The sequence below is a fragment of the Marmota marmota genome, unplaced genomic scaffold (genome assembly GCF_001458135.2).
Source record: "Marmota marmota marmota unplaced genomic scaffold, marMar, whole genome shotgun sequence".
Taxonomy (NCBI): domain Eukaryota; kingdom Metazoa; phylum Chordata; class Mammalia; order Rodentia; family Sciuridae; genus Marmota; species Marmota marmota.
In genome coordinates this window covers 60,151,740-60,166,091 of record NW_025999968.1, presented here as the reverse complement: position 1 = coordinate 60,166,091, position 14,352 = coordinate 60,151,740, and the positions used below count along the sequence as shown (strand labels likewise).

The 14,352-nt window shown below is 52.3% G+C and overlaps 1 protein-coding gene across 1 annotated transcript in view; it reads right to left on the bottom strand.

The window, feature by feature from the left end:
• Bace2 (beta-secretase 2) overlaps nt 1-14,352 on the bottom strand; it is a gene marked incomplete at its 5' end in the record, with an annotated part of 81,780 nt that overhangs the window by 25,681 nt on the left and 41,747 nt on the right. The window contains 4 exons of the mRNA XM_015478353.2: nt 1,941-2,042; nt 4,077-4,211; nt 5,429-5,557; nt 8,773-8,989. Of these exons, the coding sequence (XP_015333839.2) occupies nt 1,941-2,042; nt 4,077-4,211; nt 5,429-5,557; nt 8,773-8,989 (583 nt within the window). The remainder of the gene's footprint in view (nt 1-1,940; nt 2,043-4,076; nt 4,212-5,428; nt 5,558-8,772; nt 8,990-14,352) is intronic.

Sequence of the window (14,352 nt, the reverse complement as noted above, 5' to 3'; positions counted from 1 at the left end):
CTCTCTGCCCAAGGCAAACAAGCTGCCCGCATCTCTCCTTCCCGATGGCGTGGAATGAAATCAGAGGATAATTTTAGACAAGGCAAGCAGATGCCGTCAGCTCACTCCTTCTCCCCAAGTCAGTGGCTGCTGAGCATGCGCTGCGTGCTCTCAGGAGGCTCGCGCCCCAGGCCCACAGAGCCCAGGCTGTGGCCACACACCGACCCTTCACACTCACCCCGGGGACACTGGTAAACATCAACCATTCAGAGCGCCCAGCCTGAGGAGACCCATGACGATTCCGCAGGCACAGCACTCCTGATTTAAGGTGGGTCTCGTGTCCCACAAGCATCCTGGCTTCTCAGCACTAAAGCCCTGACGTGGCGTTTCTGGATTCCGCCAATGCTGAGCAAGCTGGTCATGGGCTCTGGTCCCCGCTGCAGCTGCCAGGATGCCCCACCCCCGCCGAGTCACACCAGGCTCCACGTCCTCCCCGTGTCCTTTCTTGCCGTTTCCCTCGTGTCCTGTGGACTTGCTGCTCTTCCCATGCAGCTTTAGACTTTGGAAGTTTTGGTTCAGGACAACCCCCTCTTGCTCCCCGCATTTCTGCTATAAGCTCCAACAAAGTGACAGTTATGCATCTTCTTATAGTCCATCCTGGTTCCATGGCGGGACACCAGCCCCACACGACCACCAGCACACCGGCTTTGCATAGGAAATGCTCACTTTTGGTGATCTTGCAAAGATGGCCTCAAGTGCGCAGATGCCACAAAAACACCTGCAAAGTCAGAAGCGGTGTCCAAACAAGTCGTAGTGGTGCCTCGTTGGGCGTTTCATGGAAGCTCTCTCTACCAAGTGCCGACCACACCCCAGCTCAGGGCATCTCACCCAAACTCCCTCAACAGCCCCAGAGAGGAGAAGGCGGAGGCTGAGGGCAGCTCTCTCCAGGCACCCAGCCGCTGAGTGGCAGAGGCTGGACCCCACCAGATTCCGCTGGACCCCAGTGCTGTGTTCTGTCCAGTGCTTTTTGGCCCACCCTGATGTCCTGACTGTCCAGACAATCGGGGTGACACTGAAAGTTCCAGCAGCCAGGTCCCAATTTTAACTGCCCTTCAGAGCACGGCCATGAAATAATCACTAGTTTGGCCAACTGACCTTTGTCATCTGTGAAATAAATCATTTTTCCCCCAGAAGTGGGGGATAAGATGCCAGCACACGGTGGGTGAAGGCCAAAGAGGGGTGATGTTCAGGGCTATCTGTCCTGGCTTAAAGGCCACACAGGCACCCTCGATTCACCGCCACTTTAACATGCAGTCATGCACCGAGTGACAGCGTCCCAGCCAACAACAGCCTGCACCTACGAGGGAGGTCCCGGGAACAACTTCGGAGCTGCCTCCAAGTGACAGTGTGGTCAGCGTGGCCACCGTGCAACGTTTTACTTCTCCCACATTTGTGCTGAAGCTGGGGTACACCCCCGTCCTATGAAAGCACATGATACTGATAACAGTAAGAAATGACCATGTACAGGAGCCGCCTCGCAGGGCACGCGGCCACTGTGCTCCTGACTGCCCTGCGCCACCAGGCTCCTCTAGGTACCCGCTACTGCGTCCGCCCGGCCCAGCGAGGCATCTCTCAGAGCACATTCTGTCCTCAAGCGACAGGGGACTGCGGTAGTGTCACGAAGTACTGCACCCACTGCCTTGTGATGGAAGGAAACCCCAGGCAGAGTCGACCGTTCGGGGCCAGCTCCTCGGGGTCAACACGAAGGCGTTACTTACTGGCTAACATCAAGCAGGACGTGAACTTTGTAATAATAGGTTTTAAAAGTCCACCCTTCAAAACCTTCAGCGCACACAGAGTGATAGCTCTGTCACCGTGCTGCTAGACTCTGTCACAGTGCTACTCCGGGCGTGTGATCAGCACCCAGTGCTCCTGGCGCTGCACGAGCCCGCGGGACTCACCATGGACGTGCGGGCCACGGCCTCCACCACCGCATCGAACACCTTCTGGGGCAGGCGCAGCAGCGTGGTGCCGCTGTCCACGATGGCCTTGTCCGCGTTGTACTAGAAGGGAGGGGGCATCCGCATCAGGGCACGCTCCCTCCAGCATGGCTGGACCTGCCACATGGAGCGGCCCCATGCCCTCTCCCAGGACCCCCGACCCAGCACAGAGGGAACCCCTTACTTTAGAGGCTGACGTGACTTATTAAGGCCACTTCTGCAAGCTGCACAGATCAACTTTCTACTACCTACTCGTGGGCGAGGAGGACAACCCCCCCATAGCTCGCCATGTTCGCATTTGAGAGGAGACTGACAGGACAGGACACCCGTGGTGGGCACTGCTGTTGTTTGCGTCTGGAGTGCCCCGAGGCCCACCTGTGAAAGGCTGGCACTCCAGCCCCAGGCGCCCTTGGCAGGTGATGGGAAGTTTAAGAGGTGGCACTTGCAGGAGGCACAGGTGACTGGGGCGTGACCTTGCAGGGGATTGTGGGACCCTGGTCTCTTCCTGGCACCCTGCTTCCCAGCTTCCTCTGTTAAATACTCCCACCATAATGCGCTGCATCCCCACAGGCCCGAAAGCAACAGGGCAGTCTGTCATGGACTGGAATCTCCAAACTGTGAGTCAAAATCAACCTTTCCTCTTCTTAAGTTGGTCACCTCAGTTACTGTCATGGGAAACTTACACACACACACGCACACACACACATGCACACACATACGCGCGGCAGCCAGCCCTGTCCCCACTGTCACATTCTTGATGTGACAGAGGAGAAAGGGGATCAGTGGGCCAACCACAGATAGGCCACTACATCCACTAGGGACCCAGCTGAGTGAAGCTGCCTGGGAAAGGAGGAGCCATGGCCAATTTGCCCTCCTACTTTACACAAGTCTGTGACTCCCATGGCCAAACATGCCAGTGAGGTCAAGGAAGTGAGCAGGAGGAGTGAAGAATTTGGAGAAAATGAAACGAACCGACTTGTTAATATTATTTTCAAACACGCTTATTTTCAGTTTAAAAACTGACTAATGTGAAAGTCAACTCTGCTTGCTCCTAAAACTGTATATTTTTGTACCTGTATGAAGAGTGAATACATGACAGTCCTGTAGGAGGCTGAAATGTGGCATGGCCTGGGCGTTGTCACTTGCTCTTTTGAGGGATGGCAGCATGTAGGGCACGCAGGACAGAGCCCAGGCCTAGGAATCCAGCCTCAAGATAGGCACTGTGCGCTCTCTCTCTCTCTCTCTCTCTCTCTCTCACACACACACACACACCCACACAGGCCCACATATGGGTCCATCGGTGATTTGTTAAGTGTAAATAAGTGCCTCTGACATGAACACAGACGTAGGGCTGGGACTGAAACACTGTCACAACAAAACACAGTTGTGTGAGCCTTGGTCCCGGGGAGTCTGCACGTGAGTACGGGTGGAGGAAGGTGGTGGTGAAGGGCAAGGAGCCTGGAGGGCAGGAGCACAAGAGCCACAGGGTCTTTCACAGGCCATGCTGAAAGGCCACAGCACTCATGATGTCACACGTGCCAAGAAAAAAGCCACAGAGTAGTGAGAGGGTGCTACACAGAGTCACAGCTGTGTGTGTCCCTGGGCCTGTCACGCCTGCCTTGCACCCCGGGCCCCAGCAGGCAGGAGCTGTGAGCTCAGGGGGGCGGGGATCGCTCTCGAGGAGGGCAGGGCTCGGCCACACAGGGCAGATAAAGTATATGGCTTTTGGGGGGTTCAGTTTTGCTGAGTTCTTTCCCCTCCGTCCCCCATTCTGATAAAAATCTGCTTGTTTCATCCTCCGCAGTGGAGGTCAGGGACCCTCAGGTCAAGGCACATGCAGAAGGGTATAGTTGGCTCTGGGGCTCCTCACTCCCTGCCTTGTGCTAGCTTTGCCCCATTAAGCCAGGGGGTCTCGGGGGCTGGAATTCATGCACTAAATTACCATCCACAAGGCCCTGTGTCTTTTCCCATAAGAATCTCCTGAACTAGCCTGTGACATAAGGGACCTTCTGACTTCCTGTGCAGGCTCCAGCTGTGAACGCTGAAGCACACCAGGCCCAGGTCCCAGACAGGCACGACAGAGTGGTGGGTGCTCACCTCTTTGCAGTCCAGATTAAGGCTCTGGCCTCCGATTTCCAATTTCAGAATTTCTATCTGATAATACCACTCCTCCTTTATGGGGGTATACCAGATGTCTCCTTTATACAGACTGGGTTCAATTCCACCCAGGACCTGGGGAGGAAAGTACAGGTGTAAGAGGAAGAGCACAGCCAACATTTCCACCTAGAAGCACTCGCTCACGGGTGAAGCCTCACTGGAATTAGCACTTGTTCTTTATTGTGATGTCGGGAAGCAAATACTGATGCTTCAAAGTTAAATGGGGAATGTCTGAGGGCCACAACTGCAAGGTCACACGGAGCCATGCCCTGGTGTAACCAAGACCCCTTGGCAGGGTCCTTATCTAAGGAAAGCACACACGACTCTAGCTTCACAGCATTGAGACCCCCACCCCAAACAGATGCAATAAGATACCTAGCTGCCCTGATGGATGGCAACGAGTCCCCTGGAGGGCAGGGACCAGGAAAGCAGAGCATGGGGACGTCCCCAGTCACAGCATCAGGCTGCAAGTGCTAGGCTACCCTGTCCCCTGGGAGCAGGGAAAGAAGCGCTGGGAAGCTGGGTGCAGTGGTGCACACCTGTAATCCCAGCGACTCAGGAGACTGAGACAGGAGGGTCACAAGTTCAAGACCAACCTCAGCAACTTAGCAAAACCTTGTCTCAAAAAATAAAAAGGAGGGTAGCTGGGGACACAGCTCAGTGGTAGAGAAACCCTGAGTTCAACTCTTACTACCAAGAAAGAAAAGACAAGACAGGAGTCCTGGGAGCTGGTGACCATCAGCCGATGGGTGCTGAGCATGCCTCTCAGGGTCAGGGCAGAGGGGTTGGCCAGCTCTCCCCAAGATGGACCCTCCTTGTACATCTACTGTAGATGTCTGGGTGCAGGGTCCCCCAAAGGAAGTTCCGGTACAATATATCTGTGTGGCTGATAGTCTGGATTGTGTTTCCATAGAAAACACCTGCTCCCTGTGCCGTGTGCACATGTTCCTGTCTCCCAGGGAGTGCACGGCCCCCACCTACAGTAGACCCAGCTGCCACCTCCCCTCTGCTCCTCTGTGCCTTTCCTCTCCCTGAAAGCAGTGTGCTTTCAAAGGTCAATAAGGACAGAGTGAGTGGGATCTGGAGGTGCATATTTCTAGATGGTGGCATGATTAGGAAGGATAAAATAATACCCAAGCTTATCCATTTTTAAAAGCTTTCTATAACAAAGAGTATCACAATGTTATAGTACCTATGTGTGTAAAATTTCTCATCCAGTTTTTAGTAAAGCTGAAATAACCCCATAAATTTGTGACTTTTTTTTCATCCCTTTAAGACTAAAAGATACCCACAAGACTACCTCCGTTGGTACCAGATCCAGCAATTGGCAGTCCCGCCCCACACATCTGCATGGAGAAGACGTTGGGGATCTTTGCTTGAGTCACCAGGGAATCGAAGAAGGTCTTCAGAGAGCTTGATGGCTGAGGAGGGTGAAAAGAAGGACCAGGCTTCATGAGTCGTGGTGGAGACGAGGGCCGCCCAGTGTGGACACCAAGCGCGGTCCACGGCTCTTTTGGTCTTTCAGATTTGGAGTTTTCCAGCTAAACCACAAACATGCTTGTGATCAGGTGCGGAGACCCCCAGTGGCGCTTGCTCCCGTGTGGCCCGCGCCTTCTGGAAGAGCTCTGCTGTGAAGGGAGACAGTGCTTCTGGGAGTGGTGCAGACACCTCGGGCTGCTCACCACGGCCTCCAGAGGGGGCGCGTGTCCACGTGGAAGGGGTCACGAGGAGGAAGTAGAGTTGACCTTGGACACTGGAGGGTGGCAGGGAACAGTGTCTCTAGGAGCTGCTGCAGCTGCTGAAGCTTGACCCACCTCCCAGCAACTGCCCTACATCAAGTGACTGGTGACTGGTCCACCAGGCAGCGAGTCCCCGGCCCAGGCCCGGCCAGCTGGACTCTGGCAGCATCAGGAGAGTGTCAGTGAGCCCCGGAGTTGACAAGGCTGGTGACTGAGGGGAAGGGGAGGTGCTGGGGAGCGAAACTGGCCAAACTATGCTCACGCCTGAGTAGTGACAGGGAAACCCACTCTGAGGTGCAATTACAATGCAGCAATTAGAAAAGGACCTAAAAAGACAAAGCCCGGTGATTCCCATTGCCAAACCGCAGCAGGCCTGGTCTGCTCTGTGTGTTGTCATACAGCCTTGGTCCCCACTCACGGCTACGCGTGCAGAAGACATCCCCATTTCTGCAGAAGGTCTCAAAGGGAAGAGGGCTACTCTGCAAACAGCTCCACGCCGAGGAGCCAGGGCGCGGGCAGCCAAGCAGAAAGTCACTGATACTACAGACCTGAGTTTAGACACCTGGGAGGATCTAGATAAGCCACTGGGGGGTGGAGGGTCAGTTTTGGATGCCATCACAACAATGAGCTGCAGAGGCAGAGGCTGATGGCGTCCTCTGACACCTGAGGTCATTCGGCAGGAAGGGTGGCTCACTGAGTGCAGAGCTGAGATGGCAGTTCTGGAGGCGTGAGGGGTGAGTTCTGCCTCCCACTCACTCAGCCCACCCACATCTGGCCACCAGCTGGCTACCTGCAGCAGAGCTACAAGTCCAGGGACACAAAGTCCCTGCAGGAGGGTGGGGTCTGGTGGACTCTGGCCTGCCTTCCTGAGAGGCAGCAGGGACAACACCACCTGGGACTGAGGCCGGGCTCCACCCTGCTGACCAGGGTCATGCCTTTGTTTCCTGCCTGTGATAGCAATCACCCGCCAGGCCTGTTCTGGGACCTAAGTGGGACACATGATCAAGGCTCTGCTATCATTCTGCCAAGCCACTCTCCACTGGGACCCTGCCTCAGGATCCCCCAAGGGATTCAAAAACAGGCAGTTACTCAGGACCAACCCCAAGGGAACATGGTCTAGTGGGTGTGCAGTGGTAGCTGTGGCACACAGCCTTGGTGGGAGCACTTGGGGCTGACCGGGGACACCACACACTGTGACCTCCACTGAGTGCTCGACACCCTATTCCAGAAACACTGGGTGCCTGACCCACACCACTGTGCTGGTCCTTCCAGATGGGCCACTTCCCCCGCAACTCCCATTACTGGCTCCTCCAACTCGGGGGCATGAAGCCAATTGTCAGTCATCTTGCAATTTCACAGATGAAGAGAGCAAAGGTCATGTGGGGGTTCTGAATAGTCCCCCAAAACCCCAAAGTAGTTTGTTCTCACAGAAGTTTTACACTCTATTAATTGCAGATAATTGAAATTTACTCTATCATCTAGAATAATTTGCATAAAATCAATCATGCTCACATCTTTCATTTCCAAAAAGCCACATAAAGATGAAATGTTTTGCCCTAGGTCACACTGTCAGTGAAATTGGATTTACTAAGTTTCTACCCATCTGCAATCTAAGACGTTCACCTCAGGTTACTGCGGCCGCTCTGCAGAGAGGGTGAAAGGACACGGGGTTCTGTGCTCTGGGTGGAGGGGTCAAGCCTCTCTGACCTAGCCCCCACAGCTCTAACACGGGAGACCCTGGCCTTACGAGGTGGGCATCACAGGACACAAACCTCGAGTGAATGAACGGCTTGTGATGTTCTCCCTAGGGCCTGACAGGCACCCAGAACCAGGTCAGCCTTTCTCCTTGGGAAGTCATGGGTTGGCACTAAACCTGTCTGCTCCACCACACACCATTTGCTAATGAACGTGAACAGGAGTAATGGTCCCACAGGGTGGGCAAACTGGCCTTCCGCTCTGGATCTCCAAGGGCCCACAGGGTCTGTTGCCAGGGTAGTGACACTTCCTTCTCACACACTGAGCTCTGCCTCCAAGTCTAAGGCTGCACCACGAAGCCAGGTGTGGGGCCCAGGGCCAGGACCACAAGAGATGCCCCCTTCTGCTCTTCGCAAGCCCATGCAGACCCGCCTGTCTCCAAGAGCCCAGGGCACACCTCTGCTATCTAGCCCCGATGGTTCTGGTGACACTCCCAGGGAGAAATCCGCCTTCCTGCCTCCCTCTTCTGCACACCATTATTTCCTGGGGGTTGGCCCCAAGTATAAATATTTGCAGACATCCAGTTCTGTCCCGCCCCATGATGTGAAGGCCACGATGGCCCTGAGAGCGAGGTCCCCAATCTCCTGGCTCGTCACTCCTTAGAGGGGTTGGCCATCCCCAGGGCAACTCAACATGTTCCTGTTCCAATTGTGTCCTGGGAGGCTCCCCCAGAGGGCGGGCGATGGCAGGACAGCGGGGGCACCTCCACCTGCTGATGTCCCAGGATGCCCCACAGGCCCCTGTTCATGTGCCTGTGTGAACTGAACGCATGTATGTTTTCTTTCAAATCTGTTTTGGTAGAAACTCCTGAACCAAGTCCATAATCAACACAATTCAGATTCTGCTGACGCCTTTTAGCATCAGAACTAAAATAATCAAAAACAAAAACAAAAAAGTTCATGTTATGATTAAATCCTGCAGGGACGTTCCCAAGAAGTGTGCCATTTACCTTTAATTTAAAAGTGCTTGGACCTGAGTGTGCGAGGACTGGTCTGTTTCAACAGTGTGGGGGGGGGGGGATTCTCACTGGGTACCCTCAGGGGCAGTCCCCCGTCTCTTAGCCCTTTAATGGCTGGTCCTCAGACTCTCATCCATAGTTTATTAACTTAAATAAATGGCTGAAATCCCTGGATTTGCCTCACCTTGGCCAGGGTGGCATAAGCAAGTCCAAGTATTCCATTCCATTTGATCCCAGGCAGAAAGAAGTTCTCTGACTTGAAAATAGTGGCGATGTTGACAAGAAACGAACTATTGAAGCCCTTTGGGATGGTGACCACATCCTCCCCCATGAAGCCAGTCCAGCTGCCCTGTGTGTACTTCACAGTGACTTCAAAGCCCTTGAAGCGGTAGGTGCTGGACCTGCAGAAGGAAAAGAAAAGTCCATTGTATTCTGTGCAGAGAGCCAGGTTCCCTGACCCACAGAGGAGAGGGTGGTCACTGTGGACAAGCAGCTGTCCCCATCGCAGCCCACTGTAAGCAGTTCTTCATGATCAGGAGTGCCAGTACTGACAAGGTGACCCTCCTCACCAGACAGGATCGGCTGCACTCTGATGACAGGGTGTGGTGCCACGTGGAAGGGCGGGTCTGGGGTTAGCCTGTAGCCCTCAAGTGTCCTTCTCCCTCTCCTCACCCCAACCCACGAATCCCTTCAGCCTCCAAGAACACGACCAGATCTGGGCACCAGCCTGGCCCACTGGCTTCGCAGGGACACTGGATGCTGCTCTGTGACACAGAGGTGCTGGCAGCCCGTGAGGAGGCTCTACAGCTCTTCCAGCAGTGACTGAGGCTCAGATTCACATGACCCAGGTGACAAAGACCAAGCCCCCTCTTGGGAGTCCAGGTCCTTCCTCTTCAGAGCCAGCCTGGCCCCTGAAGTCACAGGCCCTTCTCAAGGCTCTCCTAACGCCTCAAAGCTGATTACACTCATATCTAAATGGTGGCACCACCCAGAACCTGGGACTCATCTGAACCTGAGGACCACAGTTACTGACAAAGAGTAACATGAACAGGGGCGGGCAATGGGCAAGACAGATGGCAATGCCGTCCTCTTCAGGATCAGCCGGTGATCCGCTCGGCATGTGAGCACAGAGCACTTCAGGTAGCACAAGAGTGAACTGGAGCTTCTTCCCAAGATGGCGGGAAAGCAAGGGACTCCTGACACCAGAGGCCTCTCTGACACCAGGCACTTACATGAGGACAAGGAGTCCTGTAGCTCTCCGGGGAGGCCCTCTTGGGGAGAAGAGAGCGGGCGTTAGAGTCCTGGGTGTCCAGCCCTGCAGTCCTTCTTGTATCCACATGAGTCTGAAAACTCTTGGGCCACAGGAAGGAACCCCAGGAATGACTCTGGGCAGATATCTGGACATTCAAGCCAGAAAATGACCAGGTTCCTAAGACAAGTGTCAAATCACCAAACCAACAACCTTAGAGGGCTCTTCTTCCTGCAGTTCCACTCCACTCTGCTCCAATAAAAAAGCTGCACAACATCAACACAAGCTAATATGTCTTTATGTAGAAGCTAATGCAGTCTTGCTTGGGGTCAGGAAGAAGTTAAGTCAGAGATGACATGATTCCATATTTATGCATATTTATTTTTCATGTATCTATACAAATGTCAACCATTTTTAAATATTTTTAGTTGTAGATGGACACAATCTCTTTATTTTATTTATTTATTTTTATGTGGTGCTGAGGATCGAACCCAGTGCCTCACACATCTAGACAAGTGCTCTACTACTGAGCCACAACCCCAGCCCAAATCATTTTTAATTTGTTAATCACAGTTCTGAGAATCTGACCCTGAGGATGTACTCAGGAAACAGAGATGGTCATAATGTTTTATTTATAATAGGAAACAAACCAAAGGCCTAGTAAAAAGGAAATAGTTCAATAAACTATGGTGTATTTGTATGAGAGATTATTATGCAGCAATGAAAATATGGTTTTTCCTACCATTTAAGTGTCAGGGAAAAATTAAGTTGAAAGAAAAATTTGTTTCTGTGGCAAAATATTCAAAACTACTTATCACAGTCAAATATTAGCAGTGGCTGTCTCTGGGTAATGGGTTTGGTGGAGAGATGCCCATTCTTGTCGTTGAATCCTTCAGCAACTTCTGCATGTGATTTTTAGAATCAGGAAAAAATGTTATTTTAAAAAATGTCTGGCAAAGAAATTTCAGTGCAGTTTAATTTATTCTCACTTTTATGATGGAGAATAAACTCTGACGGGTGTTGAATTTTAATATCAGCTTACCATTTGAGTTCCCTCCACTGTGGCCCTAACGTAAGAGAAGCACCTCCTGAGGAGGGGCAGGTGCAGAGACGGAGGGTGAGGGCAGCAGAGCCGGTCACCCTGAGTCCCGGCTGCCCCACCAGAAATCGCCATGGAAAGTGCAGTTGGACCTTTAGGCGTGAGTATCTGAGGATGGGTGCAGTGCCAAATTCCAGGGTTGGTGCAAATTCAGATGGGCCAGGCACACAGGAGGGCATGTACACAGTCATGTTCAATGCCAAGAAAAACTCTGAATTATTCAGTCCCTTTTGACACTTTGAGGTCATTCCTCAAGGTCAGGAACACCACTGCTGACACTTTGAAATGCTTCGAGAACACGATTTAGAAAGGAGTTAGCACACTTTGTCCATTGAAGAGCCCACAGAGAAACGTTGCAGGCTCTGCATTGCACACGAGGCCCGTCACAGCTACTCAGCTCTGCCACCATAATGTGGAAGCAGCCACGTGATATGTGGAAATGGCTGCGTGGCTGTGTGCCAATAAAACTTTAGATTTATAAACGCATCGGCAGGTCAGGTTGGGCCCAACGGTGACAGTTTGCCAACCCTGGGCTAGCATGTTAGTTATCATCCCCAAACAGTCTCAAGTGCGGTGGCCTCCTGTTTTTACTGCCTCTGGTCTGTAAACAACTCCTTGGGATAGGAACCTGAGCCCTTCTGGACGCTGGGTATTAGGCGTGTCTTCTACAGTTTCCTGCTCAGATTGCTGGCCCCTGACATTGTTCTGGACATTTCAGTGTCATTTGAGGAAAGGGAGTGGCAGCTAGTTACAGCGCCTGGGTTCAGGTACAGGTTCAGCCCCTCACAAGCCTCCAGACCTGGGCCAACTCTTCAGCCTCTCTGTGCTTCAGATTCCTCAACTGTAACATGGGGTCCTCCTATCAGACCCCCTGGGGTTAATTATGTGGATTACAAGAGTTAACACCACCAGCATTTAGAAAAAAAACCCAGAACATGACAGGTACGTAACCAAAATAGCTGCTATTATTATAATTATCTAATCACTTGCTACCTTTTCCAATCTATGAGCTACTATTAGAAAATTCAAGAATTTTTTTTCTAGGAAATGTTCCTACAGAACTACTAATACCGAGGACCCCGAATTATCTCATTCTAAGTTCCAATGACCTCATGGAAAGGGGCAGCTCTTGCCCATAGGGGGTCTGGCTTTGCTAAGGAGGTTGGGGTGGTGGAGGAGCGGTCATCCCCCTGAGCAACAGGCTTCTCAGAGGGTGAGTCCCTCTGTGCTCTGCACCAGTGCCATCCAACAGAACCGGCTGTGGTGACAGTGATGTTCTGCTTTGCCACTGCCCAACATGGCAGCAACACGTGGCTACTGAAACTTGAAATGTGACAATAGTGTGACTGAAGAACTGAGCCTTCGTTTCATTGACCGTTAGTGAATTTAAGCTTAAATGGTTACATGTGATCACTGGGTACCCTTGCAGAAACACAATTCGAGATAATGTGAGAAAGAAGAGTAGTACCAAGCCCTTCTCTCTGGGTTTCTTTCACTAAACCTCAAAGAGTGGAGTCCTGGAGAAGAATCATAAGCAGCTCTATGGATTATTAGCATAGAATTTCCAGAACTTTAAATTAAACAAAAAATTCTTCTACCTTCATTTTCTAACATCCTAATTCTTGGCACTGAATGGCCAACCCCTCTGTTCATTAATTAAATATACCCAGAGAGAACGCCGGGTGGGCTTCTCATATGTAATGTCCATTCCAGTGGTCAGAAACAACAATCTGTCAGGGACAATCTGTGGGTGGCAGGAAAAAGTCCAGTCACAGCAACAAACACACTTTGAACCAAACTCAGAAGACAGTCTGCCTCCGAGAAGAGAGCTCAGGGGACTCAGGAGTAAAAACCAAGGTCAGTCGAAGAGGAGAGCAGAGCCGTAGAGCGTCTTATTGTTTTAAATGAAGCCCACCAATGTTTCCAGAAAACAGAAAAGAGAAGCCGGAAGGGCAGATTCAAGGCAGCTGAATCCTTGGGCGGCTCTGGGTCCCCGACACCAGGGAACGCTGGGTCCCCTGAAGAATTCTGCCTGAGCCTCCCTGGGGTTCTCCTGAACTTTACAGGGTTGGAATCCACCTGTGGGCGGGGTGGCCTGGCCCAGATGACCAGAGGTCCCTCGCTCTCTTCTGTAAGTCTGGAAGTTACCAGAAGGAACAGATGGAACCCGTGAGGTTCGGGGCAGCTCAGCAAGCCTGCCGAGCCTCGTGGGTCCTCAACAGCCTCAGCAGTGACCACTACTCACAGGCCTCTAATACAGCCAGTCCCTCCAGGAAAGCACAGGCGTAAGAAAGCACCTAAATAATCAGGCAAACAGATCTGTCACTGTTACAGGGAAAGGCATTTGATCTGTGTCCAGTCTGGCCTCTGTAGAGAAGGCACCAGGTGCGTCTTCAATCCCCGAATCCCACTTCCAGGCATCAGTTACAGAGAACAGTTGGCTCCTTGCTACACCCTCTCTGTGGGCTTTGCTTACATGCAGCCCAGGAGCCAGGAAATTTTAATGGGAATAGATACTTAATTTCCTGACCAAATCAGTAGAGGGTCGAGGGGTGTGTATATTGGCTTTCCCTCAAGCCAACGGGCCAGAGGTTGTTTTATTGGCTAAAAAAAAGTACATTAAAAAAAAAAAAATACACAATTCTTTCCCCACTGCATAGTCATCCACTGGAGCACTCGTGACCATGGAAGAAGTTCTGACAGAGACTAGCTATGCCAATGACTCACAGCAGCCCGACCTCTCATCCCATAAATCAAAGCCACCTTGCCCAAAGCGCCATGCCAAACCTCCAATTACTGTAGAGGGCTTCAGGAGACATTAAACCTGAATGCCCAGAGACTGGGAACTTGAATCAGAGGCTCAAACCCAACCAGAAACCCTATTACAACCAAGATCAGAGGCCTAGGCTCACACTGAAACCTCACAGCGCGGGGGGCCACATTTCAGAAAAGACTCCTTTGTCCAACACGCAGAAGGGAAGAGAATGCTCCCACTGAAGAAGGGCTGAAGGGGCACCGTAGGCCCAGGCCAAAGGCAGGGGAAGGCATCGGACAAGCTAACCTCACAGCAAGTCATCGAGAGAAAACACCGGGATCTTGAAATAATGGATCTGTGTCGGCCACATGCCTCCCAGAAGCTTGGAAAAAGAGAAGGCGAGGTTAACACGAGCCCCAGAGGGGACTGACCTGCAAGGCCAGCCTGGGACAGGCATGTGGCCTGGGGCACAGAGCCCACCAAAGGTCACAAGTGTGAAGCTTCATGTCTGACTCGGCCAAGAAAAGAAGTGGCCTTCGAGCCCTGCTGAGGAGCGGGCTCCTGAAAAGAGGCAGGACCAGGGCAGGAGGCCTGGCCGCAGTGCAGCTTTGAACACAGCAAACTCAGCGGTACCTGATGGCAGGCAGTGGTCATGGGCCAA